General features: G+C 38.9%; 4 protein-coding genes and 1 long non-coding RNA gene across 9 annotated transcripts; 3 read left to right on the forward strand and 2 right to left on the reverse strand.

Moving 5' to 3' along the window:
* Positions 1-299: 299 nt before the first annotated feature.
* LOC140797477 (protein SPA1-RELATED 3) lies at positions 300-5,219 on the reverse strand. Of its 5 annotated transcripts, none has more exons than XM_073150933.1 (8): positions 4,815-5,216; positions 4,014-4,536; positions 3,755-3,912; positions 2,398-3,379; positions 2,177-2,323; positions 1,725-2,036; positions 1,381-1,440; positions 300-834 (listed from the first exon to the last, which is right to left on the reverse strand). In XM_073150933.1, the coding sequence occupies exons 2-8, from the start codon at positions 4,464-4,466 to the stop codon at positions 646-648; spliced, it is 2,301 nt and encodes a 766-aa protein (XP_073007034.1). In that variant the 5' UTR covers positions 4,467-4,536; positions 4,815-5,216; the 3' UTR covers positions 300-645. The 5 variants fall into 5 exon arrangements, with proteins under 5 accessions (XP_073007034.1, XP_073007031.1, XP_073007032.1 ...); XM_073150930.1 differs by having other exon boundaries at positions 4,014-4,692; XM_073150931.1 differs by having other exon boundaries at positions 4,014-4,550; positions 4,815-5,215.
* Positions 5,220-6,520: 1,301 nt separating this feature from the next.
* Positions 6,521-9,951, forward strand: LOC140797478 (L-type lectin-domain containing receptor kinase VII.1). The gene has a single exon (XM_073150935.1). The coding sequence runs from the start codon at positions 7,659-7,661 to the stop codon at positions 9,732-9,734; it is 2,076 nt and encodes a 691-aa protein (XP_073007036.1). The 5' UTR covers positions 6,521-7,658; the 3' UTR covers positions 9,735-9,951.
* A 2,183-nt stretch (positions 9,952-12,134) lies between these two features.
* On the reverse strand, positions 12,135-12,878 carry LOC140797480 (uncharacterized). The gene is made up of 2 exons (XR_012110667.1): positions 12,798-12,878; positions 12,135-12,416 (listed from the first exon to the last, which is right to left on the reverse strand). It is a non-coding gene; the product is annotated as an uncharacterized lncRNA (long non-coding RNA).
* Positions 12,879-14,658: 1,780 nt separating this feature from the next.
* Positions 14,659-19,288, forward strand: LOC140797479 (probable hexosyltransferase MUCI70). The gene is made up of 9 exons (XM_073150936.1): positions 14,659-14,969; positions 15,707-15,988; positions 16,090-16,303; positions 16,409-16,518; positions 16,630-16,829; positions 17,381-17,484; positions 17,993-18,180; positions 18,263-18,462; positions 18,857-19,288. The coding sequence occupies exons 1-9, from the start codon at positions 14,696-14,698 to the stop codon at positions 19,058-19,060; spliced, it is 1,776 nt and encodes a 591-aa protein (XP_073007037.1). The 5' UTR covers positions 14,659-14,695; the 3' UTR covers positions 19,061-19,288.
* A 2,225-nt stretch (positions 19,289-21,513) lies between these two features.
* LOC140798222 (mannan endo-1,4-beta-mannosidase 2-like) lies at positions 21,514-24,627 on the forward strand. The gene is made up of 5 exons (XM_073151997.1): positions 21,514-22,036; positions 22,142-22,339; positions 22,502-22,624; positions 23,623-23,837; positions 24,011-24,627. Exons 1-5 carry the CDS (start codon positions 21,683-21,685, stop codon positions 24,408-24,410), a joined length of 1,290 nt encoding a protein of 429 aa, XP_073008098.1. The 5' UTR covers positions 21,514-21,682; the 3' UTR covers positions 24,411-24,627.
* Positions 24,628-26,434: the final 1,807 nt, after the last annotated feature.

Below are 26,434 nucleotides of genomic sequence, written 5' to 3' on the forward strand. Positions count from 1 at the left end.
TTCAGTGGCCCGCCTTGAATGGGAATAGACGAATAGTTTTGTCTGGATAACTATTCCAACCACAACTCCAAGACGTACACAGGATAAGATGAGATTATTCTAATAATAAAATTATAATTCTCTGATTTTCGACAAGATATTCCGCCTCTTCTGATGAAGACTGCCCCAACTTGGCAATCATGAACAATATTCGCCACCACCAACCTCTCTGATTAAGTGGATAACTCATATATATATATATATATATATATATATATATATGACAGATTGAAATTATTCAATTTATCGAACTATTGAAGTAATACAAATGCTCCGTTTTATTCGAGGTTATAATTGTCATATATAAATATATACACATGTATTCAAAGTAATATACAAAATCAAGTTGAGAAAATAACGAGGGAATACAAATTACGCAAGAATTAAGGAAAAATGATCTCCATGGCTACGGTATAACTTTTTCCATCAGCGATGTGATTACTTCTGATTTCTTGCTTTCATTCTTATGGTACAATTTCTATCAACTTTTCCTATAAATTCTATGAACAAACAAAATTTGACAAGCTCGTCATACACACATTAGTCATTTAATGGAGAGAAAAATGATTTGATGATGGCATGATCGATGCGTAATCAGTGACAAAGTCAGACCATCTCCAAGAGCTTGATGCTCCCGCTGGAATTTGCAGCAAGTAATGTCGATGACTGGCCCCGCCAACACACCGAAGAAACGAACTGCAAGGGATCATCAACTTCCTGGCCAGACATGGGATCGGTAACATCGAATTTATATGACAAGACCGGCATAGGGAAAGCTTTGTGATAGATAAAAACCTAATAAGCAGCAGAATAAGAGAGTTTGTTAGCATAGATATTAAAATGCATGGTATATACGAACGAGTATACGACTCATTTTGAGCACAAACATCATAAACACATGCAGGTCTAATATGACTGTCCAACTGTTTAAAGAAAAAGAGCTGCCTCAAATTTTTGACATGGTAATAAGAAACCTTGTCCAATGTGATGTCTGGATATCCACTCTCGGAGGATCCAAAAAATACTCTTACATGGCAACTTTTGTTGTGTTCAGAAGAGTTCAAAGAAGGGCACAAATTACAGTTATAGCAACGAGTTAGGGTGGGTGCGTCCAAGTAGGGTTAAAGAATGTCAAAATAGAGAAGTACGAGTTGGCACTTTTTTGACAAATTCTAATAGAGTTAGTTTAATATTCTTGTTGACAAAGTGAACACTTCTATCAAGCTGAATATAAAGATGGAACAACTATTGCTATACTTTTGATGAAATTTTGAAAGTGCTGGAAAGTAATTTCGACAATCAACGATAAGTTAGTCTCAATTTAATATCGATATTGCATACCTCATTTGTTTCTGATCCAGTGGCAATATACCCATCAGATATTGAAAGGCCAACAAAGTTCTGGAATAATGCAACAGCCATAATCAAAAATAGAAACATAAGAAGATGCTTGCCATAAATAAAATGAGGGTCTGAAGATATGTCAAGAGAACATGCATCCTTTTGTCACTTCTAGTGCAAGAAAAAAAAAAGGATTTAAGCAGAGGGTCTGAATTATTTAATATATACATATATAGTTGTTGATTGAAAGAATTGGCCAAATTAAGAAGCCAATAAGCTAGATAAGCACTACATTGGTCCTGCAATATGGAAAAATAAATTAAAACTCTAACATATCAATATACCTTTATATTAGTATGCCCCGTGAAGGTCTGGACAGGATTGTCGATTACACTCGTTTGACATGAAGACAAGTCCCACTGCTTCAACGAGTTGTCGGTGGATGCAGACACAATAGTTGAAGAATCTAGATACTTAATAAAACTCACAGTTCTTGTGTGACCAACAAGAGTAGTACAAGGCATCCCGAAGTTACGAAGATCATAGCAGTAGATATTGTGATCTGCTGAACCAATTGCAAGTGAACTAGCAGAATCAGGATGGAACTGAACCGAGCAAACATGTGCCTTTGTTTTGATTGTACCAATACTTCCAGCCTGCAACATTCACTAAAACAGACATTTATGGAAACAGAATAGCATCTGGAGATGTGAAGTCACCATGATAATGTCAATTGTGATGACCATGGTACATATAGCTTAAAAGCTGGCATATATGAAGTGCAAGAATATATTGCCTGATTGATATTCCACAGCTTGACGGCACCATCATGACTTCCACTGGCCAACTTTGTTGGATCTGCAGTTGAAAAATCAACAGACCATACACGCCTTTCATGCTCCCTCATCTCTACAAAAGCCTGGTTTCTTGTAATATCCCACACCTGAAATGCACTAAAAGGAATTGTATAAGTATGTAGAGATATATACAAATTTTCAAAATTAAAAAGTTTTCCACCTGCACAACACCTTCAAAGTCACTTGAAGCTATTTGGCTCTTCATGTAATTGTTCCAACAAATACAGCTTAATTTTGATTTATTAGACATCTCAACTACAGGATAATGGATGTCGCGATCTTCATTTAGGATCATCTCACATTCAAAGATTTTTATTTTCTTATTTACACCAGCTGTCGCAAAGAGTTCCTTATCTCGATCAAAACTTAAGGAGCACACTAAATTTGAGAAACTTAACATATCTCCTTGCTTCAAGCTTGCCCTAACCTTCAACTTACTGAAGGATAGGTACTTGCATAATCCATCAAGAAAGGGATTCATCCATCGATTTTGCCTTCTAGTATTATAGCTCTCTCTAGAAATGATATCATCAACTGAACTTCTCGCAGTCCTAATAACAGATGCTATGCCATTATTAGTTACAAGGCTGTCACTTCTTGTAGGATTGTCGATTTGTTCCATCGACTTTTCTCTTGCTGAAAAATATGCTACTTCAAGTTTTTTGAAGTTCTTCATCAACCTCGAACTTTTTGACAGTACATTTTCATGAATCTGCAGATGTGACTCCAACCTAGGACCGCCAGCAAGATTGCTTTTCTGTTCCTCTAGGTTAAAACTCTGAGCCTCAGTCCTGCTATGCTTTTTTGAACTATAGCAGGATGAATCTTCATTCATTCTCGGGTACTGCAGGGCTTGATCCAACCTAGCAATTGCTGAATAGTCATTCTTAATCACCTCCAAGGGTAAACCCCTTCTCTGCCTAAGAATTGACTGCTGGTGTAGAATCTCATCTATGTCAGCAGAGAGAACGGCGACACTCTTACACAACTTATCTGCAATTTCCTGCTTCCTTTGTTGCGATTGCAAGAGAAACTCCAGCAGTAATTCCTGATCTTCTATCTCCCGTCTCACTTTTACTGCTTCTTCATGCTCTCCAAGATTGTCCCTTGGTTGGTCGAGGAACCCACTCTGTAACAGTTCACTGGCGATATATTATACAAATATACAGTCAGAATTTCTATTTTCAAGAACTCAAACAGAGGGACGCGAACTATTAAGACATGCATATATTATTAGATATTTATGCACTTGAACTATCATCTAGTTATTTTGCAGGTTTTTGAGTGCCTAGGCGTATGTCATAGATAACATATCAAGAAGTACTGAGATGCCTAAATTTCATGTTAATTATATTGGTCGAGCATTTTTTATGCTAATACATAAGCCTAATCTAATTCACAGATAATCATATTAACATAGATCACAACTTAGATCAAACATTCCATATATTAACCAACTGTAAGATGCCATGAACTATAATCCGTAGGCAAATGAGAACAAATACTTAAAAACTGACCACATTTTCGGCCGGGTATCAGGCTGAGGGTGCAACAACCACAAGCAGAAGGAAGCTTCCCTTGGCCACTTGAGTAGCAACTCTGGTGGAAGCACACGATGTCTCAAGTCTGACATGGACGCCAACTTCTCATCCAATGATTCAAACGTGCAGAACAACTACTCATAAGAAACCAGACATACCAACCATCAAACTACGAAGATGAACAACATTAATCACGAGAAAAAGTACAATAAATCTCCCAAAATAAAATCTTCACCTCAAATAGAATAACACCCAAACGATAAACATCCGATGCTAATGTCGTACTCCCACCGTTGGCTTCCTCCGGGCTAGTATAGCAATCCGACTCCATAACCAACATCTCGTTCGAAGGATCTCCTCCACCGAGCTCATTAGGGACCGACGTCGAACAGGAGGTGGGCGCGATGAATGATACACGATTGAAGGACGAAATGGCAAACCACGAGGGCCGGACATTACCGACGACAAGACCCCGCGAATGCGCGAGACTCACCGCCTCAACCACCTGGCGGAATATGGGAAGGCATTCAAGCAGGTTCACCCGCCGCCTGGGCCGGTCTAGCCATTGCCTCAAGCTTATAGTTTTAGCCTCTTCTTTCTCCTCCTTGGTTGATCCACCTCGGCTGTAGCCGCTACCGCAGCCATTGCCATCATAATTCACCTCAGAAGGCTCCTCGGATCCATCCATTACTAACTACCCCATGGAATACGCCTCAAGATCGCTCCTTTTGCACCAGAATACTTCCAACAGACGGCATCTAACAAAACCCATCTGCCAAAACCGCCATAAACCTCAGAAATCGAGCTCTATCGCTTGAAACTTCCCGGAAAAATACACAAAAGCTTCTCCCTTTTCCGGTTTATACTAAGATAGACAAACAACGCCAGAAGAAGAAGAAGAAGAAGAAGGAAGACTAGAAAAACCCATTTGAGGAAATCGCCATTAGTCTCAGAAACCGAGCTTTAACCTTCGGAATTATCGACGGAAGAGGGACAGAAAGGAAGAAAGAAAAAAAGCAAAAAACTCCTCTTTTACCTGTATGGCAGTGAGAGCAGCAAGAAGGAAGGAGGCAGATAAGGATAAAACCACTTGTTCCTTGGTTGAATTGCGTTCTTCGCTTCTTGTGCTCTCTATCTATCCATGTATCTATCTCGGGTAGACGTAGGAGCGCCTCAGCCTCACAAAATTCGCCAACCATACTGTACCACCACTTATTACGAGCACAGTGGTGGAGTCTAAGCAAACGGAAGCGGAATTTTACATATTACACCCCCCACATCTAAGCTCTTTTCTGGTTCCAACGATGAATTCTAGTAGCCTTTTTTTTTCCTACTAAATTTGTTTAATATACGGTGTTGTTTGCAAATATTCCTAAAAAATGTGCCCAGGGGGTGGGGAGGAGAATGGAATAACGTAGCGACAAGTAGAATAAACCAACTATTCCACGTCTCTATCCGAGCTTAAAAGGAGAATTGTCACGCGTAACCAGTCCTACCCCCCCCCCCCCCCACATGCATCGGATAACTTTATCCAGACCCGAGACGAATAGCATTTATCCGAAGAAACGGATCTGGAAGGGCAGATAACGGTGCTCTTATCCTCGCCTTTCCTTCCCTGCTCCATGGCTTTATGCTGAACGGGTTGACGTGGAAGAAGGAGGTTCATGTAAACGAAGGTACTTTTTTTTTTTTTGTTGAGAAGGACGTAAACGAGGATGTTTAATAAGTGGGTGATTTATTGCGGGACGAATCTTACATAACCAGTAGGACTCTTTATATGGTTAGTTACACTATGACCCCTTAACTACTAGTCATTTTCATTTTCATCCCCTCAAACCCTAATTGTATTAACAGAAATTACGAAAATGCCAACGGGGTTGAAGAAGAGAAAAATAACAACAAGGGTTTAAGGTCCATGTCATGATGAAGATGCCTTTAGATGTTAGTGGTGGTGATAAGTGATGCTGCGGTGTAGTTACGATCGTAATGAGATTTATATTTAGGATTAAAATTTGAGAATAAGATGAGAATAAAAGGTTGAAGGAGATAATGTGATGATATTTTGTTAGAAACCCTAACAAGAGCCTAATAAAAAAAATTATTTGATAATTTTAAATATTTGAAGGGAGTCAAATTATTAGAAAAAAGAAAAGATGAGGGGTGAATATGAAAACCACCGTTACTTTTTTTTTTTTTTTTGGTTTAAATTTCATTTTGCATAGAGTAATTTTGGATTAAAAAAATGGTTTTGCGATCCAGTGGCTCTCGTATATAAATATATTGTGTTGTTGAAAGAGAACCTTAAAAAATAATATAATCAGAAAAGCGGATTAAACAAAAGAAAGAAGTCTACTAATTATAGCTTGTACTTTACCTTTTGACTGGTGGATAAGTGGTGATTACTTCACTAGTTCGTCTAGGAAACGTGACCCGAATCCACGACTCCCGGTGGTGGTGTCATCGAAGTGGATTCTGAGGATTCCTAAGTAACAAATGCTATGGGCTCGAGGTCGCTTAAAGATGGTATCAATTTAAGTTTTAATATAAATTAAGACATATCGTGATCTACCTTCTCTTCCCCAAGATCGTCAGCCTGGCGTGGTCCTCCGTTGCATATGCGTCCAAAAGCTCAGCTCCATTCTCCCACTCCTACCTCACACGACCCACGGTGATCTCTCTCCTCCCCCTTCCTCAACTCTCGTCTTGAAGACCCTCCTCTCCGCTGTCGATCACCTCCACCTACCTCACTCTGCATGCATGCATAGCGACGCCTTGCTGAGTTCGACGGTGGCGAATGGCAAGGCCTGGAAGCCAATATCTCCAAAACCAAGCTTTGTAAGAATCTTCGCCATTTTTTTGGGTTTGCAGTGTTGAGCTTTATTTGTGGTCGTATTGTGTTGTTTTGATTGGGTTCTCTTGGGGCGTGGACGGTGAAGAAGAAGCTGAGGCTTCGGAGGATGGCAGCGAGCTTTGTTGACTGATGCTAACAGGGGTTCACGTTAAGGAGAAATTGATCAGACTTGAACTCGCAAACCAACTAAAAGGTGTGATACTTGGTGGGCCAAAGCCCAATGTCAAGGCTAAAACCATAGACCAGCCCATAGAATCTGACGACTTATAGTGTTTGACCTCCTAGTAGCTTCAGTTATACTATACAACTCACTTAGAACCGACACTTGTCATCTATATGATACCAAAAAAAAAAAAAAAACTGGTGCTGAAGTATGAGAATAATAGTAATATATCATTCAACATGATGCATTTCTTTTGACTTCGTACCTCTAATCGTTGTCTAATTGCATGTCCTTCTCGTGACTAGGCTATTGTTTGGTGTAGTACACTAGCTATCTAAATATAAATAAAACGTGCCTTATCTGATCTTATTTACTTGTCACGTACGCACACCATGGCCTTGAGAACCTTGGTCCAGAAGTCCAAACAGCCATCAGAGAAGGGAGCACGACACCTACTACGATCTGTTGTCATGATTAGCGGCTGCACGAAAGCTGAAGCAAGGGGGCACACCTATCTGGTGCTTTATAACTCGTGCAAACACGAATCTCGAGACGGATCAGGGAGCAATCTATCCGTTACACTTAAATCGTACCTGTCTTGCGTCCGAGAACTTTCCATGGACTGCACTCCGTAGCAACCATTCTCGTGAGCCTGGCTATTAAAACAGTGGAAATTACGGAGCAGCCCTCATCCACCAGACTCTGTCTTCTTCTATCTTCTGCCGGCTGAGGCCATTTATGGTAAGTAAAGAGAAGGGCAAACCCGTCAGTCGAAATTCCTCGTAATCCATTATCTAAGCAGCGCGAATCGCCCGCATTATCTAGACAGAGAGAGAGAGAGAGAGAGAGAGAGAGAGAGAGAGACGATGAAGAAGAGAAGGAAAACAGCGGTGCTCTTCTCACTCGCGGCTGTCATACTCTTATGCTACTCCATTCAATCTACAGCCGTCGATCTTCTCTTCAACGGCTTCGATCCATCGGACCTCCTCCTCTATGCGGACGCCACCGTCGTCCCCGGCCGCCGCTACATTTCCCTCACGGCTCCCTCCAATTTCTCCATCGGCCGCGCCCTCCACCGGAACCCTATCCCCACGCGCCGCTCCAGCGACATCCTCCCCTTCTCCGCATCCTTCATCTTCTCCATCGCCCCGATCCCAGACGTACTCCCCGGCCACGGCCTCGCGTTCCTCTTCGCCCCCGCCCCCGGAACCCTGGGAGCCACGTCAGCGCAGAACCTCGGCCTCTTCAACCTCTCCTCCAACCGCAACAACTCCTCTCGCGTCCTCGCCATCGAATTCGACGTCTTCCAGAACCCCGAGTTCTTCGACATCAACGCCAACCATGTCGGCGTCGACCGCAACTCCCTCACCTCCGTCGCCGCCGCCTCCGCCGGATACTGGCCTGACGACGGCTCCTCCGGCTTCGTCAACCTCACCCTCAACGATGGATCCAACTACCAGGCCTGGGTCGACTACGCCGGCGGGAGGCTCAATGTCACCATGGCGCCGGTGATTATCGGCCGGAAGCCGCGCCGCCCTCTCATCTCCGTCGATATCGACCTCTCCGATCTGTTCCTCGACGAGATGTACGTCGGGTTTTGCGCCGCCACCGGGAAGCTGGTGGAGCACCATCGCGTCTTGGCCTGGAGCTTTAGCAACTCCAATTTCTCGCTCGGCGACGGGCTAATCACCTCAAATCTTCCAGATTTCATCGCCAAGAGTCCCCGATCTAGCTCCAGATCGGGTAAACTCGTCGTCGTGATCTCCGCCACGGCGGCGATCGCGTTTATCTCCGCCGTGGCTGCCTTAATCGTACTAATCTACCGTCGTCGAAGAAGGATAGATATAGAGAAGGGGAAAGGGGGAGACGAAGAGGCGGCGGAGGAATGGGAGTTAGAATACTGGCCTCACCGTATCGGGTATCGGGAGATACTTATCGCTACGGATAGCTTCTCGGATAAGAATCTCATCGGCTCCGGCGGTAACGGGCGGGTATACAAGGGGGTCATATCCGGCGCCGAAGTCGCCGTAAAGCTCTTCTCCCAAGAAGATGCGAAGCAATTTGCCGCCGAAGTCTCCAGCCTCGGCCGCCTCAAGCACCGAAACCTCGTCGGCCTCCGCGGCTGGTGCCGCACCCGCAAAGCTGGCGCCGGGTTCGGGGAGGTGATGGCACTTATTTACGACTTCATGGTGAACGGCAGCCTGGATAGCTGGATATTCGACCGACCCGAACCGTTGGATTGGGGATCGAGGGCCAGGATCCTCCGCGAGGTGGCGTCGGCGGTGCAGTACCTCCACGAAGGGTGGGGCGAGGCTTGCGTGCTCCACCGCGATATTAAGGCGAGCAATGTGCTGCTCGACCGGTCCATGACGGCCAGGCTCGGGGATTTCGGGCTCGCCCGGGCCCACCCGCACGGCTCGGCCGGCCTAGGGACGACACGTGTCGTCGGCTCCGCAGGGTACTTGGCCCCGGAAGTCGTGCGGAATGGGAAAGCCACGTCAGCGACCGACGTGTACGCCTTTGGCGTGCTGGCGTTGGAAATGGTGACCGGGAGGAGGGCGGTGGAGGAGGGAAGGCCGCCGCTGGTGGAGTGGGCGAGGAGTGACGTGGCGTGGGATGAGGTGGTGGACCCCAGGGTGAGGGGTACCGAGGGGTACGATGACGTGGATGTGGAGAGGACGGTGAGGGTGGGTTTGGAATGCACGTGCGACGATCGAAAGGAGCGGCCGACGATGAGGTGGGTGGCGGCGGCGCTCGAGGGGGGCGACGATGACACGTGGCTGTCGGAGGAGACGTTGAGGAGCACCGGGGATCGAATGACGTGGCGATGGGCTCGGCGGGGAGAAGCCCAGGTACGGCACCTGACGTTCGAGGAGCTAAGGCAGTCCATGTCCGCATCCACGTCGCTCTCCGGCTCAGATTTGATCGTCGAGGGCCGGTGACACGCGTCGCGCATCGACCTCAGGAGTTATACACTGTCACTATGCTCTTATTTTTGTTCAGTTCAAAGTTTGTGCCTCTTGTCGTTTCAAACGTAGATTTGAGATCTCTAAGTCCAACTTATGGAATTGTTTTTTATTTTCCATGTAAATTTTAATCATTCCATTGTAAGACATACGACCGAAAAGAGAAGAAGTAAAATAACATCACTATCTCCTACCGCTGGCTTTTGTTTGTTTTTATGAAAATTTTAGCTGGTTGCTATGTCCGTCACTCTCAAATTGCTTTCAGGTGATGCACGGAGTATAGAAGATTGCTGATCCAAAAGTTGAGCCAGACTTGAATTGGTTTTTAAACTGACCTTTTCATACCGAGGAACCCAAGCTTACGCTAACTAAGACCATTTCATGAAGTTAAAAGTCAATCGACAAGTTTTTCTAATACACAATCAAACAGCTAATAACATATGACACTAATATTTTCTCAATTTACTCACTTATATGTTCATTAACCAATTAGCAAAGTATGAGTCCTCTCCAGACAAGGATAATGCATCACTTATTTTACTTACTTTCAACTTTTAAAATCAACTGTCAGTAAATTTCTCTGTTGATTTGACAACCTTACATTCTATTCAAACCCTAAAATATTCTTTAGGATCTCATTTGCGTCAGCCGATTTTAAATAAAAGCAATCTCTTAAGCTTACTTTGTCTAGAAAAATTGCGAGAGTTTGGTCGTGGATTTGACATTCAACGTTTTCCTGACAACTAACTGAGTTCATTGTAAAATCCAACAGAATAAGTCATAGCAAAGTATAAATATCAATGTCCTTGAGACTAGCTCCATACAATCTGTAATCAATTTTTTTATTGACCCAATCTATTGTTGAAATAAACCTTTATTTATGCTTTAGAAAGCCCCTGCGGACCTACACAGAATACCATGTCAAATGATTTATTTTTGTTTTAACACTATATTGGTATTTTTAGAGCGTTAAGATCCTCAGACACATCGCAAAAAAGCCCATTTGGAGCCAATTTGCTGTAAACAATAATAAAGAGTTGCAAAAAGTCAGCTTGGTCAAGGGATCTGATCTGCCTAAACCTATCAGAAGCATTTAAAACTAAAAAAATAGGACCGACTTAAAGAAGAACACACACACATGCATATAAGGCCACCCTCAAATGGACCCATATAAAGCCCACTAGTTTTAAACAATATAGAATGGAATTGTCTTAGCCTCTTAGGCCAAGTTTTGTGATACTATCTTACTTGCAATCTCTGATATGATTAGTCTACGCATTCATGATCTAACTAATATGTTGACAAATACTAATACTTTCTAACGCGTAAAATGTCATGCATAAAATATCACAAGCAACTTGGCCAGGCTGCTCATCAACATTTTCAACTCAACAGGCTGGTCAAATTTGAAGACTTAGCTGCAAAATAAGAACTAAAATAATTGCATTATATCTTTCTCCATCCAGAGAAAATAATCAGTAGTTTTAGAATGCTGCTTGGTTAGAGTATTTAATAACCATCACGCTTGCAACTGCCTACTCCACCCAAAGGTATCAAGGAATATTAATGGGACATGGGGCTCACACAGCATCACTCCTCTAGGAAAATAAATCCAATTAATAAACCAGATAAGGCAAGAGCTAACAGGCTACCATCAGTGGTAGGTGGAATGCTTGAATCCAACTAACTCAAACTTATGGACAACAACATTATATATGGATTACTCAAGAAACACGACGAACCTTTGACAAAAATACAAAAGTCTTAACTTTCAATAAATGGAGGAGGTCAATGTTTAGTGTCGATGATATCTTACAAGCTACATAGGTCGATATTTTCACCATCAATACATATTTAAGTATATATGTGATGCACAGAGCAACAACACCAACCCCATAGTGCACATTAGTGTAAGACAATATTTCCTATTAGCTTACCAGAGGTACAGACAGGAAACAATTTGCTGGAGTTCAGACAGATGAGTTGACTCTTTTGCCATTATTGATCCTAATCCAGCCTACCAGCTCTAAGATGTACAAGCAAATGTAACCTCTGAATTAAATTTTACTGCAACTATATAGAAGATGCTTGTTGTAAATCGTAATGTGTAATGTGATCTACTTCCGGACATGCAAAGTAAAATAGGTCGGACCCCAACCAGCCCAGGCAGTAACACTTATCCTTATACTTCATGTTTGTTGAGGAATGATATACTTGTTTGCACTGTGGTTGGAGTTGCCCTCTAATCAGGGACCTTCCTCTAACTTATGCTTATGTAATTTACTCTTTCTTATTTTAAAAGCTTAAATGGATATAAACCTATAATATACACTGCGAAAGCACATAAGCTGTTCCTCGCTTCCTGCCACTTGAGCATAGACTAATTCTCCAACTGGTTTTGATACTTGGATCTCAACAAAATACGGCAAAGGATTTAATTCTCATCAACTACATATCATGATCAAGGAGATCTGTGGAAGTTCAGAAAGACATCATCTAATTGCACAATCTCTTTGCCTACAAGTTGTTTGCCGCAAACATGCACAAATAGTCATATCTCTGGGACAAGGATTGGTTCTACAAATAATATCATATCCTGTTTAACTTGATCAATATGTCTGAAGTCGTTAAACCAACCAGCTTTCGTCACCTACTGACCTAGTCCACAATCATTAAAAGATATAGCAAGTATTATCAGTAATCTTTTCAGAACGGTAGGTAAATATTGATAGCTATTCAGCACTAACAAATAACAATGTGCATCGATGAGTATATGTATTTATAATGTGTTCTGCTATAATCGATGAATCCGATGACAAAGAGTATGGTGAATAACATCTCAATTGAAATGCACAACCATAAACTTGTCAAATTTTATACACAAAATTAGGTATAAACAGAGAATTTTCCTCATCCTCCTTATAGTATCTTCGAATTTATTCACAGGAACCGCTACAGATCTAACCCAAACCCCACAACCAATTCAGAAACTAGCCTAGATTGAAGCACGTAATGAAGGGGTTAAAAAGAACGCCATACCATCGCAAGAAACGATCTAATGCTTGGAAGAAGAACCGGTGAAGAAGCGGCGATCCGAGCCAAGCTGCTCTGAATTCAAACTTCTTTATTGTTAGCGATCGCCTAATCGAGTTTTAGAAACGAGAAAAAGGGAGGAAAGGAGAGGAGTAAAGCCCACGATGGCACTTTTGGGTTTCATCCTTGGAATTCTTATTGGGCCTAGAAGGCACGTATCCGATCTAGGCCGGGTCAAAAATAATCGGGTTTAACCCGCCAACTTGAATCCGGCCCATACTCGGATGCATATATGATAGTTAATACCTACCTAATCTCTGAGATTGTTTACTTTGAGTTTAGCAACCCCTCCTAAACTGGTTGAGTAATTAAATATATTTTTCATATCTAATCAAATTTACTTTCCAAATTAAAACTAACTAATTGAGTTCAAGATTTAGTATCAAACTAAATAAGACTTTGTGAACAACTATGACTAGTTATACGCAAAATGTGAAAGTGAAATTAATGCATTGGTGTTTTTTTTTTGAATTAATGTATTGGTGTTATGATGAGAGTGGGTTGTAGTTATATATACATGCAACTAAATGACCTTATATTGGATCATAATATATGACTGCTCGGTGCGATGGTTAGATAAGTGATTTGACAGCGTAGAGACTTAGAGCAATATATTGATGACATTTAGTTTGAAGCAATAACTCAACGATGAGCACAACTTAAAATTTATACTAGACAATTTAATATGTTGGCTAGTATTTAATAGTGTCTAAATACTTCTGTATCTAAAGAGAGCTAGTCGTTTGTCTAGCCTCTACTTACTAATGTTCTCCACCTGTTATTGTTTATGATAATCTAATTCTCCCGCCCTCCCCATCTTTTCACTTATTATTTATGATAATTTAACCTTCCTTCTTTTCTCTACAATAAGAGTAAACAATTTTTGATTATAAGAATAGTCGATAATTTTTTTAATCAAAACCTAAACAGATAATGAAAGAGAAAGCTATTTAAAATATTTTATACAGAATTAGAATTAGGGATAAAATATTTTAAAATATTCGTTATACTAGAATTAGGCTTTCAACCGGCTTGCTCCCTATAGATCACTCTATAAAGATCAGATTAAAAAAAATAAAAAAATAAAAAAAAATAAAAAAATAAAAAAAAAATAAAAAATACCCACTCATCTAATCCACCGAGATATGAGAAATTATCCTCAAACATTTCCATTCCGGTTACGATTTTATCTCTTAAAAAGATTTAAAAGATTCTTTGTGATTAGAAAATTTCTAATAGACTTTTTTTAATTCATCTAATTAAAAATGAACTGATACAATTCTTCGCTTCATTCCAGTATAAAAGAGGAATTTTAGGATTTAATCGTTATTTAAAAAATAAAAAAAATAAAAAAAACCTCTCATCTAATCTACTGATAGACATGAAAAATTATCCTCAAAGATTTCCATATTAAAAGATTCTTTGTGATTATTTCTAACTTTTTTTAATTCATCGAATTAAAAACAAACTGATCCGATTTAAAATTCCTTCTTTTGCGTGAATTCGAGGGTAATTAAAGAGGAATTTTAGGGATTTAATTGTTATTTAGAAAATAAAAAAATAAAAAAAGTCTCCCATTTAATGCACATGAAAATTTATCCTTAAAGATTTCTATTGCAGTTAGGATTTTATCTCTTAGAAAGATTTAAAAGATTTTTTGTGATTACTTTTAATAGATTGACTTTTTTTTAATTCATCGAATTAAAAACGAACCGATACGATTGTTCTTTCTTTTGCGTGGATTCCGTAATTAAAGAGGAAGTTTAGGGATTTAATCGTTCGGTGGTTGTTCCTTTAATTTTGGATCTTTAAATGGGAGATGACAAGACGGCCATTGAAGCACAATGACTGGAAAGTCATTGGGTCTCCGATCGGGGAGCTACGGATCATTGCAGCACCAGCAGCGGCAGCAGCTGCGCAACTTTGTCGCATTGCCGATACACTCACCGCCTCTCTATCTCCGCAAGCATCCCAAGATGCTCCTCTCCGGGTCGAGAGAGAAGGAGCGGTTCTTGCACTGGATTTTTAGGATTTCTTGCAGGGTGAAGTTTGTGATGCCGTTCTTGTTCATCGTCTCAATTTCTCTATTATGTTTCCTGTTCTCCATTGCCACAAAAGGTGCGATCTTTATTTCATTTGGTGTTTCAGTTGATTGGTGTTTCAGTTGATTGGTGTAAGGTTTTTCAAGAATTCTTGTTGTGCATTATTCTCTTTTCTAACTTATTATAGTATGATTCAATAACTTTAGTCATCTATTTGGTTAATTTTGTGATTGTGTGACTTTGTTCTGTTCTCTTTTGTTCACTCTTAGTTCTTACAAAGTTCGCTCTTAGTTCCTTCTTAGTTCTTATAACTGTAGTTGTTTATGATAGGTGCTAATACTAGTAATGATTTAAGTATTGATTTGCTTTTCAGAACTCACAACTTAATTGCGCTGCTAATCTCATTTTTGGTGACATCTGGATTCTAGAGTAGTCCAAGACTGCGGCGAACCTTGACTGTATTTTTGGATGACTCTTTTTGTCGCGGTACCATCATGATGGATGAATGTGAATCATGAACGCGTTCTTGTTACAACTACATATCAGGAGCTTAGATGAATATAATTAACAACTATGCCTGGATTTGGTGCTTCAAATTGTAGCTTTCTACCTTAACATTTTGGAAGTATGTCTGTATTTTGAAAACAGCTTCATGTCAGTTAACATCCTCAAATATTTTTATCTATGCATTATCTCTAAATCTTATTGCATTAAATTGTTCCATCCTCAAAAGTTTTTTTCTAGTAATTAATTCCACTGCTAGAATTTTTTCAAATGCTTAAGATTGTCTTCCTAACTCTTTTCAGTTTTCAGATCCATCTGATTTGGAGACTAACCTGGGATCTTCAAAACATGTCCAGAACTTTATATACCCTGGCTGGCCATCATTGAGTCATTTTACGCCTCCTTTTTTTCCTATAAAAGAAAACATAGTGAATACAGGATCACCTACAGATCAATTGTCTGCTACTCATGATAACCATATCCAGCCTCCTACTCCAGTTTATCCTAGCAATGCAATTTTTACACGGCATCCTTGTGAAAGTTTCTCATTTCCTCCACCACCGGTTGATAGGAAGCGCACTGGACCACGCCGTACGTATAGCCTCTTAAATTCTTGGTTACGTACTTTAATGACTCCAAATAGTACATGGAATTTGAGATGGAACTGACAATTTTGGTTTTTTTTTTTTCAGCTTGCCCTGTTTGCTATGTCTCTGTTGAGCAGGCCAAGGAGCTCATGCCACCTCTGCCATCGACATCCCCTGTCCTTAAAAACTTAAGATATATTTCAGAAGTCAACTTGGTCGAAAATGAGTTATATGGAGGCTTGACATTTGGAGGACATCCATCTCTGCATCAGAGGGATGAATCTTTTGATATCAAAGAGTCAATGGCTGTACACTGTGGGTAGGTAACTGTATAGAATTCTTGATATGGACTTACATTCAGTCTTTGCATGTTGTTTATCTACACCTCCAATCTTATAGTTGACATGTTTCATTATCTTGTTAGATTTGTTAAAGGAAAAAAACCTGGTCAAGGTACTGGGTTTGACATAGATGATGCTGATCTTCTTGAGATGGAGCAATGCCATGGGATAGTTGTGGCCTCTGCTATTTTCGGTACTGAACTGATGGATTACTGCAGTTGTCTACTTTTATTTTCTGTTCCTTTTGTCATTGCTACTTGTCACCTATCCAGATAAATTAGCTTTCTTTTATCTGGTTGAACAGGAAACTACGATATAGTGCAAGAGCCAAAAAATATCAGTGAATTCTCAGAGAGAAATGTGTGTTTTTATATGTTTGTGGATGAAGAAACAGAAGCCAGCATAAAGAACTCTAGTACGCTGGACCAGAGTAACAGACTCGGGTTATGGAGGAGGGTGGTAGTTCGCAACCTTCCTTATTCAGATGCAAGGCGAAATGGAAAGGTGCTTGCTTTTCTTGTTCTGCTGATATCCTGATTTCTAGCTTTTGAAGTTTGCTGTGAAATTATCTGTCCAGGGTATTCCCTAATCAAGGTGGCTAGGCTGCTTCAGATATTGACACGCTATAGAATAGACGCACCTCCCTTTGTGGTGTGAACAATCCAGTCATGAGACCTGATTGTTTTATAATTGGTTATCTAAGTTGGGTGGATCATGCTGCTTCTTACTTTGGCTCTCTTTTGCATGCTGTAATTATTCGTGCTGGAATTTGCAATATCTATTTCATGTCTTCTGTTTCTGTTCTTTTCCTCGTTCGTCTTGGAGTGATTAAGAAGTAGCTGATGTCATAAAATGTTGGAGCTGATATAAATTGTTCAATGATTTTATCACATTTCAATGGTTTATTTTCTTTTAATGCATGTTGGTGGAATTGTGATAAAGATTAATATTTTGAGAAGTTGATGCATAACCTATCTATCTAAATTTGCCTCACTTTGTAACATTCTTTGTTTTTAATTCATGTTGTATAATTCTAACAACTTTACTTTGGGTAGGTTCCAAAACTTCTTCTCCATAGACTTTTCCCAAATGTCCGGTTCTCTATTTGGATTGATGGAAAGCTTGACCTTGTTGTGGATCCCTATCAAATTCTGGAGAGGTACATTTTATATTAAGTGTTGCTTTGCTTCTTTTGGTATCTGGAACTCTTTGAAATTTTACATCAATGTAGACTTAAAGGAGAACTTTATAGACCATTTCCATTGATAAGTATCACACCACACCCGAAAATCAAATATCTTTGTGAAAACATACATCTATTTATTACCTATTTCTAAGGATGGAATATCTATTAATGGTTGTAGGCTTCCATAATAAATTTGTTTAACTTGTTCTAGAGTTCAAAAATGCTAAAATGTGCAATTGATTATAGCTGACTTATTTGCAATGTTACTACCCTAGAACTGATCAACATCGGATATATTCATATCTGTTATCTTTGCATTTGCTTAATTTACTTGTGGTCCAACTGGATCAAGAAGTCTAACCGCAATTGGTTACATATGTATCTAATTAGTCATGTACCATTGATTAGTGTTCTGTTTTGCCTTTTGCAATCATCTCTTATTCGCATTATCCTCTAATGTATGTACTTTGTTATCTTTCAGATTCTTGTGGAGAAAGAATGTCACATTTGCTATCTCCAGGCATTACAAGCGCTTTGATGTTTTCGAAGAGGCGGAAGCTAATAAAGCTGCCGGAAAATATGACAATGCATCTATTGACTACCAAATTGAGTTTTATAAGAGAGAGGGTTTGACACATTATTCTCCAGCTAAGCTTCCTATTATGAGTGGTAAATGCTGGTCCTTTTACTTTCTCAGGTTTAAGCCACAACTAATTTTGATAATATCTCTGATGACTTCTGTCATCCTCAGATGTCCCTGAAGGGTGTGTGATCATCAGAGAACACATCCCAATTACCAATCTCTTCACATGTCTCTGGTTCAATGAAGTTGAGCGCTTTACATCGAGGGATCAAATAAGTTTCAGCACTGTAAGGGACAAGATAAGGTCAAGAGTTAATTGGACGGCAGACATGTTTATGGACTGTGAAAGACGGAACTTTGTTGTTCAGGTATTACATTAGTTAGGATAGCCTTAAAGCTTTTGTCTGATGTGATAAGTTCAAGCACTTAACTAAGGATCTATATCAGACAATCCTATTCTTCTTTTTGTTCTTTTTATTTTGAGATGTATTCTCTTTTTCACATTTTATTCTGCTTTCTGGTTGATCTATGTGCTATTACAGGTAATCAGGTAGATAAATGGTAAGTGGGAATTGGCATTTTAATGGACTAGGAGTTCTACCAATCAAAATAAATGCTAAGAAATTTTTCTTCAAACTGTTACGCTAGAAATCTTAGATGTTATCCTGCTAGTCGTGTGTTTTGGAGGTCTTCTTTTGTGTGCTAATTAGCTTGGTGACTTAAATGACTTTTCTGTTTTATAATTTGATTTGTGCTGTGCAGTCATACCACAAAGACTTGCTGGAGCAAATACATACTGCCCCAAGTACTCCACCTCCTGTGGAGACTCATGCAAGACGGCAAATACTGGTACCATCTGGGAAGCTTCCCATGAAAACACCCATGAGGCATGGGAGGGATAGGAAATATGGTTCAAGGCGTCATCGTTCTAAAACTATCAATGGAAGGGACAATAGATTGTTATAATTTTTTTCTTTTCTTTTGACAATTTTTTCCCCAAGAACTTTAGGCTAGGATCAATGTTGGCCAACATTTGGACAGGTTTTAGAGATTTACTTCAATATATTCATGTAGCAAACCCTTCTTTTTTCCCTATTTTTTTTTTTTGGTCAGGAATTGTTGATAGCATTCTTTTCTGCTGTAAATAACCTGTTTAAAATAAATATCACTTGGGAATCTGTTGCTTTCTTGGAAGATGATTTGTATATCTATGTCTAGTACTGCCTCAGGCCTTTCACAAGCATTTATATTTGATCTCTTATTTCTTTCAAGGAATCTTTAGTCTTCAGAAATCAATTAGTTACATATCAGAAGACTAGAATTTGCAGTAGAGAATTGGGTCAAAATGTGTGCTTCATTCAACTTATGATGTAATCACTCTCTGAATTGGATCGATTCAGGCTAAATGGAGTAGAACACTGATTCATGAATAGCTGATAGAATTAGTCATTCAAATAACTTCAAGCTCTCACAATTACATATTCTACATTTATAAAAAAATTGTTCTACATACAAAAATATATTTTATCTTAAATAATATATTTCTAATAATATAAAATATTTAAACTTTCATATAATAAAAAAATATTAAGATCTTTTAAATAAAATAAATTTAATATATGTATACCTGTACTTATTTTGGAATATTATTTATTCAGTTGTAAACAAAAAAAATTATAAATTTATTATGTGGAATTAAATATTAGATTACCAAGCAAGTTTTTAATATATCTACTTATGTTTAAGAATTGGCAATTATAATAATATTTATTATTATTATTATTATTATATCACAAAACAAGGAATTAATTCCACTCAATTTCTAATGGATAGTAGTCAAACAGTCCTTTGTTTCCTTTTCTTGTCCAATTCTTTGACATAGATCACCTACCACTAGGTATGATATCATGGCTCCTTTTCTTACTTTTAATTCTTTCTTGCAATCATGTTGACATAGAATACCATGACATCCTCTGCCAACAAGATTGTTTCCTTTAGCACATTATCCAACACTAGCATCCATCCCAAACATGAAACATACAAACAACAAAGTCACTAATAAGACAAATCTATCAATCAGCTCATGACTTAGTATACAGCAACCTGCCAATTGCTTCTTATGCAGCAAAGCAACCTGTTTGTTGTACTCCTTTCGTAGAGTCCAAGTGAAGCATACCCATCTCTGATCTCTCTCACTCTGGCTATATATACATATACTTGAGAGCTCTGAGCTCTCCTCTTCTCATACCATGTTACACTTGTAACTTTTTTTTAAAAATTTTTTTGCCAGCACTAAACTTTGACTAACCTGAAGACATATGCCAATGGATACAACAAAGTTAAAAGATATCATTAGATTAATGATGTTATAATGTGAGTCCAAAGTAAGTCATATGCCTACTTTAGTGAATGGTGAAACAATAATGAGGTAATTATATACTCTGGGAATAGGGTCGATAGCAAGAAGAAGAAGAATTTAATATAAAAAAATCAACATAATAGGACCAATTTTGCCTGGCAAATCTAGTCACATGAGACAGGCCCACAAACTTCACTTGTTTTGTGCTTGTTTGGTAGCATACTCGAATAAATTAATGGATCCAAACTCCAAACAGCTCTTATATTTCTTTCTCCACCGTTGAAGCTACGGAAACATCTCATATGCAGGGCCTTGACCTACCCAAAATATAATTAAATGCCTTTTGGCAAGAAGACAAGCTGATGACAACTTTGCACCTCTGTTCTCCTTCAACACTACTACACAAAAAATTGACATCATATATACATTCCCACTGCTAAGTTAATAGATCAATCACTACTCAATCTAAGCCTCTTCTTCTTTCGCATGATTTGCAAAACAATTCCACTTTATAATTATACTTGTAGTTATGGACTAAAACATAATTTTGCAGCCGCGCACATACGCTTTACTTTATATATAATTTAAGAATTTAAAATAATTAGAGAAGATTAATTTATAGTTTAATATTTAGAGAAAGTATTATAAGGGATCAAATATAAGGATATAAAAATTATCTATTTATTAAGTTAGTTAAATTTGACATAGGGGTTTAGTGATATAATTAAATAATTCAGGAGGTTTATATATATATTTATTTTTTTCAAGAAAGCGAAAGTAATAAGTTGAGGGGTAAAAATATACACATAATATAATCTTACATATCCAATATAATTATAACAAGTAAAACTCTGTTTGCAAATAATGTAAATTTATGATCAATTATAGTACTAACATAATGATAAAGTGGAATTAATTTGCAAAAAGCACTTGTCTTCTTATGCGTACTATTTCATCACCTAAAATTGTCAGATTATTGCATGTGAAGGTGAGCAGGTGTGGAAGTGTGAAGCCATCGACTTTTACTATTTGTTGGGTCTCGTGCATCTTCGCTCACAGAATCTGATGACTCCTCGTGAATCGTGTTCTTTCTCTTTCTTTCCTCTTAATCTAACCCACACCAAGACACCGGTTGTCGTCTTCCTGCCCAAAGATCCAAGCTTGGCACCTCTTTTGGGGTACTATTTTTCTCTTCTTTTTCCCCTTCTCATGGTGGAGAAGATCTCACAATGGCTGCAAGCAATGGCGTCTTCTACCACATTCTGGGCCTTGCAACTTGCGTTGCATTCATATACCTCTCGTTTGGGGACATAGACTTCCATTTTCCGGAGCCCAAGATGAGCTTTGTGGCTAGGAATGGGACTCAATTTGTTGTGGATGGCAAAAGTTTCTACGTCAACGGGTGGAATTCGTATTGGTTGATGGATCAGGCTGTGGAGGAACACAGCAGACCGAGGGTCAGATTGATGTTCCAAACTGGTGCGAAGATGGGTCTCACAGTTTGCAGGACTTGGGCTTTCAATGATGGCACGTATAACGCGTTGCAAGTTTCACCTGGGCATTTTGATGAACGAGTCTTTAAGGTGGGTAGCAATTTCTAGATTTTTCTTTTGCATTCTCTCTCTCTCTCTCTCTCTCTAGCGTTGGTGTTTTACTGGGTGTTTGTGATTCGATTTTGGGAATTGTAGGCATTGGATCGAGTAATCGTGGAAGCACAGAGACATGGGATTAGATTGCTTCTAAGTTTGGCAAACAATTTGGAACATTATGGTGGGAAGACGCAGTATGTTAAGTGGGCATGGGAGGAGGGGATTGGATTGAGCTCCTCCAATGATTCCTTCTTCTTCGATCCATCTATCCGAAGCTATTTCAAGATATACCTCAAGGTAATTTAGGTTTTTCGGATCTTTGCCATTGAATTAGATGTATTGAGTTCTGTTGCAAGATTGGTGTTTGAGATATTGGCTCCATTAAAAAGCTCTCACCTAAACTCGCACAATGCGATGCGATTAACTGATGATGTTTGATTTTTATCCATTGGCTCCCAGACATTGTTGACAAGGAAGAACCACTTGAGTGGAATCCAATATAAAGACGATCCGGCTATATTTGCATGGGAGTTGATGAACGAACCACGGTGTATGTCTGATGCATCTGGTGACACTCTCCAAGTAAATACATTATCAACACAATTGTTCATAATTATGCAATCATAATCATTACTGTGCTATTGATGCAATCCTATTGTTCTACTTTATAAATTGATTGAATTATACTATTATGTATACTATGTATTGCATTTACACGAAGCCCCAGTAGCCGATGACTTTTTATAGAGCAGGTAAGGTTAGAGATACGTCTCTCTTTCCAAAACAGACAATTTTAGGCAAAACATGAAAAGCTAGATGAAGAACTTATGTAGGAGAAACAGGACAAAATCCACAAAGAACGCAAAGGGGGGGGTGGGAGGGGCCCAAAGAGATGCACAAGGAGAAATATTGAGGCAGTGGAGATGAGTAAGAAAGTATAAAGAAAGAATAATGCGGTGGAAATATGGATCAATGATCTCTTGAACATTGATCTCCTTAAAGTGACGACTTAAAAGATTGTTCTGATTCTTATATGAGAAACTAATCAAAATAACTTTCTTTCTGTAAGATTCGAATTACTGCCTTCCTACTTATTTCAGAGGAAGACTGTTTTGACAAAGAAGACGGTCAGATAGTGTTGTATTTTGATAGCTCCTATGACTTCTCTATTTATGTTTACCACTTAAGTTTACTTGCTTGAAACTGTAGTACAATGAAGCACTCCTCAGGAAGTCAGATGAGACGAGATGGAGACATCGTTATAGTAATTCACTCTCTAGATTTTAAGTCAACTGTCCATGAATGAGAGCTAAAAAAAGATATTTCCAGAGACGTGTATTTTGCAATAAATGTCAAACGAAATGACAAGATTATTCTGTATGCTTGAGTAGAGTCTCTCATGTACAACAATATAAATCAGATTTATAACTAGTTATTCGATGTGCAGCTCCTGATGCCAGAGTCCCATATGTTGATTCTTCAGTTGTATGAGCTCTAAAGAAAATATCTAGATCTTTTGGAATTTGGTGTTCATCATTCGATACTATTGTTGATCATTTCTTGTTTGCTGACATCCGCAGGACTGGATTGAAGAAATGGCTGGATACGTGAAATCAATTGACAAAAAGCATCTCTTAACAGTTGGACTCGAGGGGTTCTATGGTCCAACATGCCCTCCTGAGAAGCTGGCTGTGAATCCTGGGGAATGGTTCAGTACCCTTGGATCAGATTTCATTCGCAACTCCAAGATTTCAGCCATTGACTTTGCTTCTGTCCATGTCTATCCTGATAGTTGGTAAATTTGTATCTGTCATTGATTATCTTCTACTTTTTATCTTATTATATGTTTCAGATATTACTTTCCTGCTTGTTGAAATTCCCGGTCACTGATAAGCTTCATATTACATCCCTCGTCTGGCTTATTACTTCTTACGAATCTGATTCAAGTAGAAATGTGTTCATTTGCAGGTTGGTAAATGCAGAACTCAATGAAAAAATAAAATACATCTCCAAATGGGTGATCTCTCATATAGAAGATGGAGATACAGAACTTAAAAAGCCAGTCCTATTCACAGAATTTGGGCTCTCAAACAGGAACAAAGACTTTGATCACTCCCACCGAGATATGTTCTACAAATCTGTCTTTGATATCATCTATGACTCTGCAAAGAAGAACGGCGCTGGGGCTGGTGCTTTTGTTTGGCAATTCATGGTTGATGGCATGGAAGAATACAACGACGATTTCGGGATCATCCCCGATCAGAGGCCATCGATGTACAGGTTGATAAAGGACCAGTCGTGTCGGTTGGCTGTTCTACGACACGGGCAGGACACAGTAAAGAGAAATTTTAACAAGATCTGCGACTAATTTTAGCATATACAGTTTTCTCTTCTCCATTTTTGCATCAAACTACAAGAGGGAGGTTTGGATTTTTGTTGGAGGGCTTCTGGTCTGTCTCAGGCTCAAGCACATGGTCCTTGTGTAAAATCTTCTTTTAATTTCAACACCACTACTACTCGAGTACCATAATATGTGAAACAAATTTCCACAAATACAAATATGTAATCATTTTTTTTTTTTGCAATCTGGTTGATGATTGGAAATCAAGAACTCCTCTTCTTTACTACTGAATCATGCCTGCTTATATGAAAACTTACTAGATTTCAGATTGTTCATAAAGCATATTTTTGAATAATTAACTTAGCTCAATGAGACAAATCAGCTTTACAATAATAGAACTATATTAGGATAACCGATTGAGATGGATACAAAGCTAGATCGAATCCAGCCAATTTATTCCAACCTGATTAACTGTAGCACACCATGATAGTCCTTACTACATACACACTCCAGTTTACCATTACTGCATCCTTTCTTCTATCAGCATTCCTTACATAGCAGTACTCACATATATTGCTCAATTGCCACAGTGGCAGTCCACACAAGCACAGGTAGGTCCACACTTGCAGTTGCCCTCGTTCTTGGCAGCTGCGACCTCGAAGACGCCGTCATGGTAGCTGCAGAAATCGGACGAGAGAGAATAGAGAATTTTATTTCATATTACAGACTGTAATGTTCACTCGTTATCTATTTTCTTGTAAACTGATTTCTTTCAAATACCAACTATATGAATGTCTGATTAAGATGAATAGAGAAGAGTGGAAAAGTTTGTTCACATTAAATTTCATCCACACTGCAGTAAACAAACCAAAAGCTATTTTATTACCTCTTCTCAGTCTCAATGATCTCAACACCATAGCTGTTTCCCTTCTTCCTGCACATAACACACCAGCTTTGATCTCAGTACAAATTTCTCTCTCTCTTGAAGATAAATATAATATGTCGCAATAATAATACTTGAAGTCAAAAGAACTGTCCTTAGATCTCTTTTTTTTATTATTAATTGTAGTTATATGCGGACTTTTCAGTTCTCAACCACTTTCTTTGGAGAAACTGGAAGAGAACATCAAATCGTTGTCTTTTATCGTAGCCATCATCATATTTGTTGGTCATCACAACATCAAATCTTAGAGAAGAACTGGCTCTGTTATACTATTATAGCACTTCCCTTTCTAGTTCTACGCAGAGTTTTCAGTTAACTTCTGGAATCATCTCCATGAGATAAATCTGGGAAACTGAAAGACAAGAACAGAGCCAAGATGAACACTTACACGCACTGGCTCTTGTCAGCGCAGTCGCAGTTGCCGCAGGTCGACATGGTGAACTATGAAGGTAGCAGATGAACTTGAACCAAATGGAGAAGTATAGAATGCTAAGTGATCACAAATTAAGTGAGGTTGGTTTACCTTCTTCTTATAGGCATTCATATGCCAATAAGAAATGTTATCCATGAACGTGCCACACACGTTTCTTCTCTGTGCTTTGCACACGCCTTTGGCAACAACCATTCAAAGGGAATCTTCCTCTTAGCCTCTCATGTTAACATCTTCCTACAAATTGGAGATAAACCACTAAAGGCATACATTTTAGTGCAAGACTTGTTCATGTCGTTCTCTCTCACCTTTTCCATGTTGTGATTAGACTGGTAGATAATTTAAGAGGATGGTTAATAATGTTTTCTTTTCAGTTGAATGAAATTAACCATATGATCTAATTATTCTTCATGTTGAGAAAATGATGTGAATATCCTTGGCATATAAAATTATCTGCTACAATTCTAGTATAATAAAAAAGTTTTCATTGTTTTTCTTGGTTGGCTTCGGGCCTTTGGCTAGTATTAATATCAACTTTCACTCACTTCACCTCAACAAAAGGCAAATTTTCACGTATATAATAACTTGCAAATAGAAATATTGATCATCCTTTTATTCCCAGAGATTCTTATGTTGGACGATGGCGTTTTCGAGAAACGGAGCTCAACCAATAGCTGT

Source organism: Typha latifolia, chromosome 11, assembly GCF_019914945.1.
Source record: "Typha latifolia isolate L0001 chromosome 11, TyphaL0001v2, whole genome shotgun sequence".
Lineage (NCBI taxonomy): Eukaryota > Viridiplantae > Streptophyta > Magnoliopsida > Poales > Typhaceae > Typha > Typha latifolia.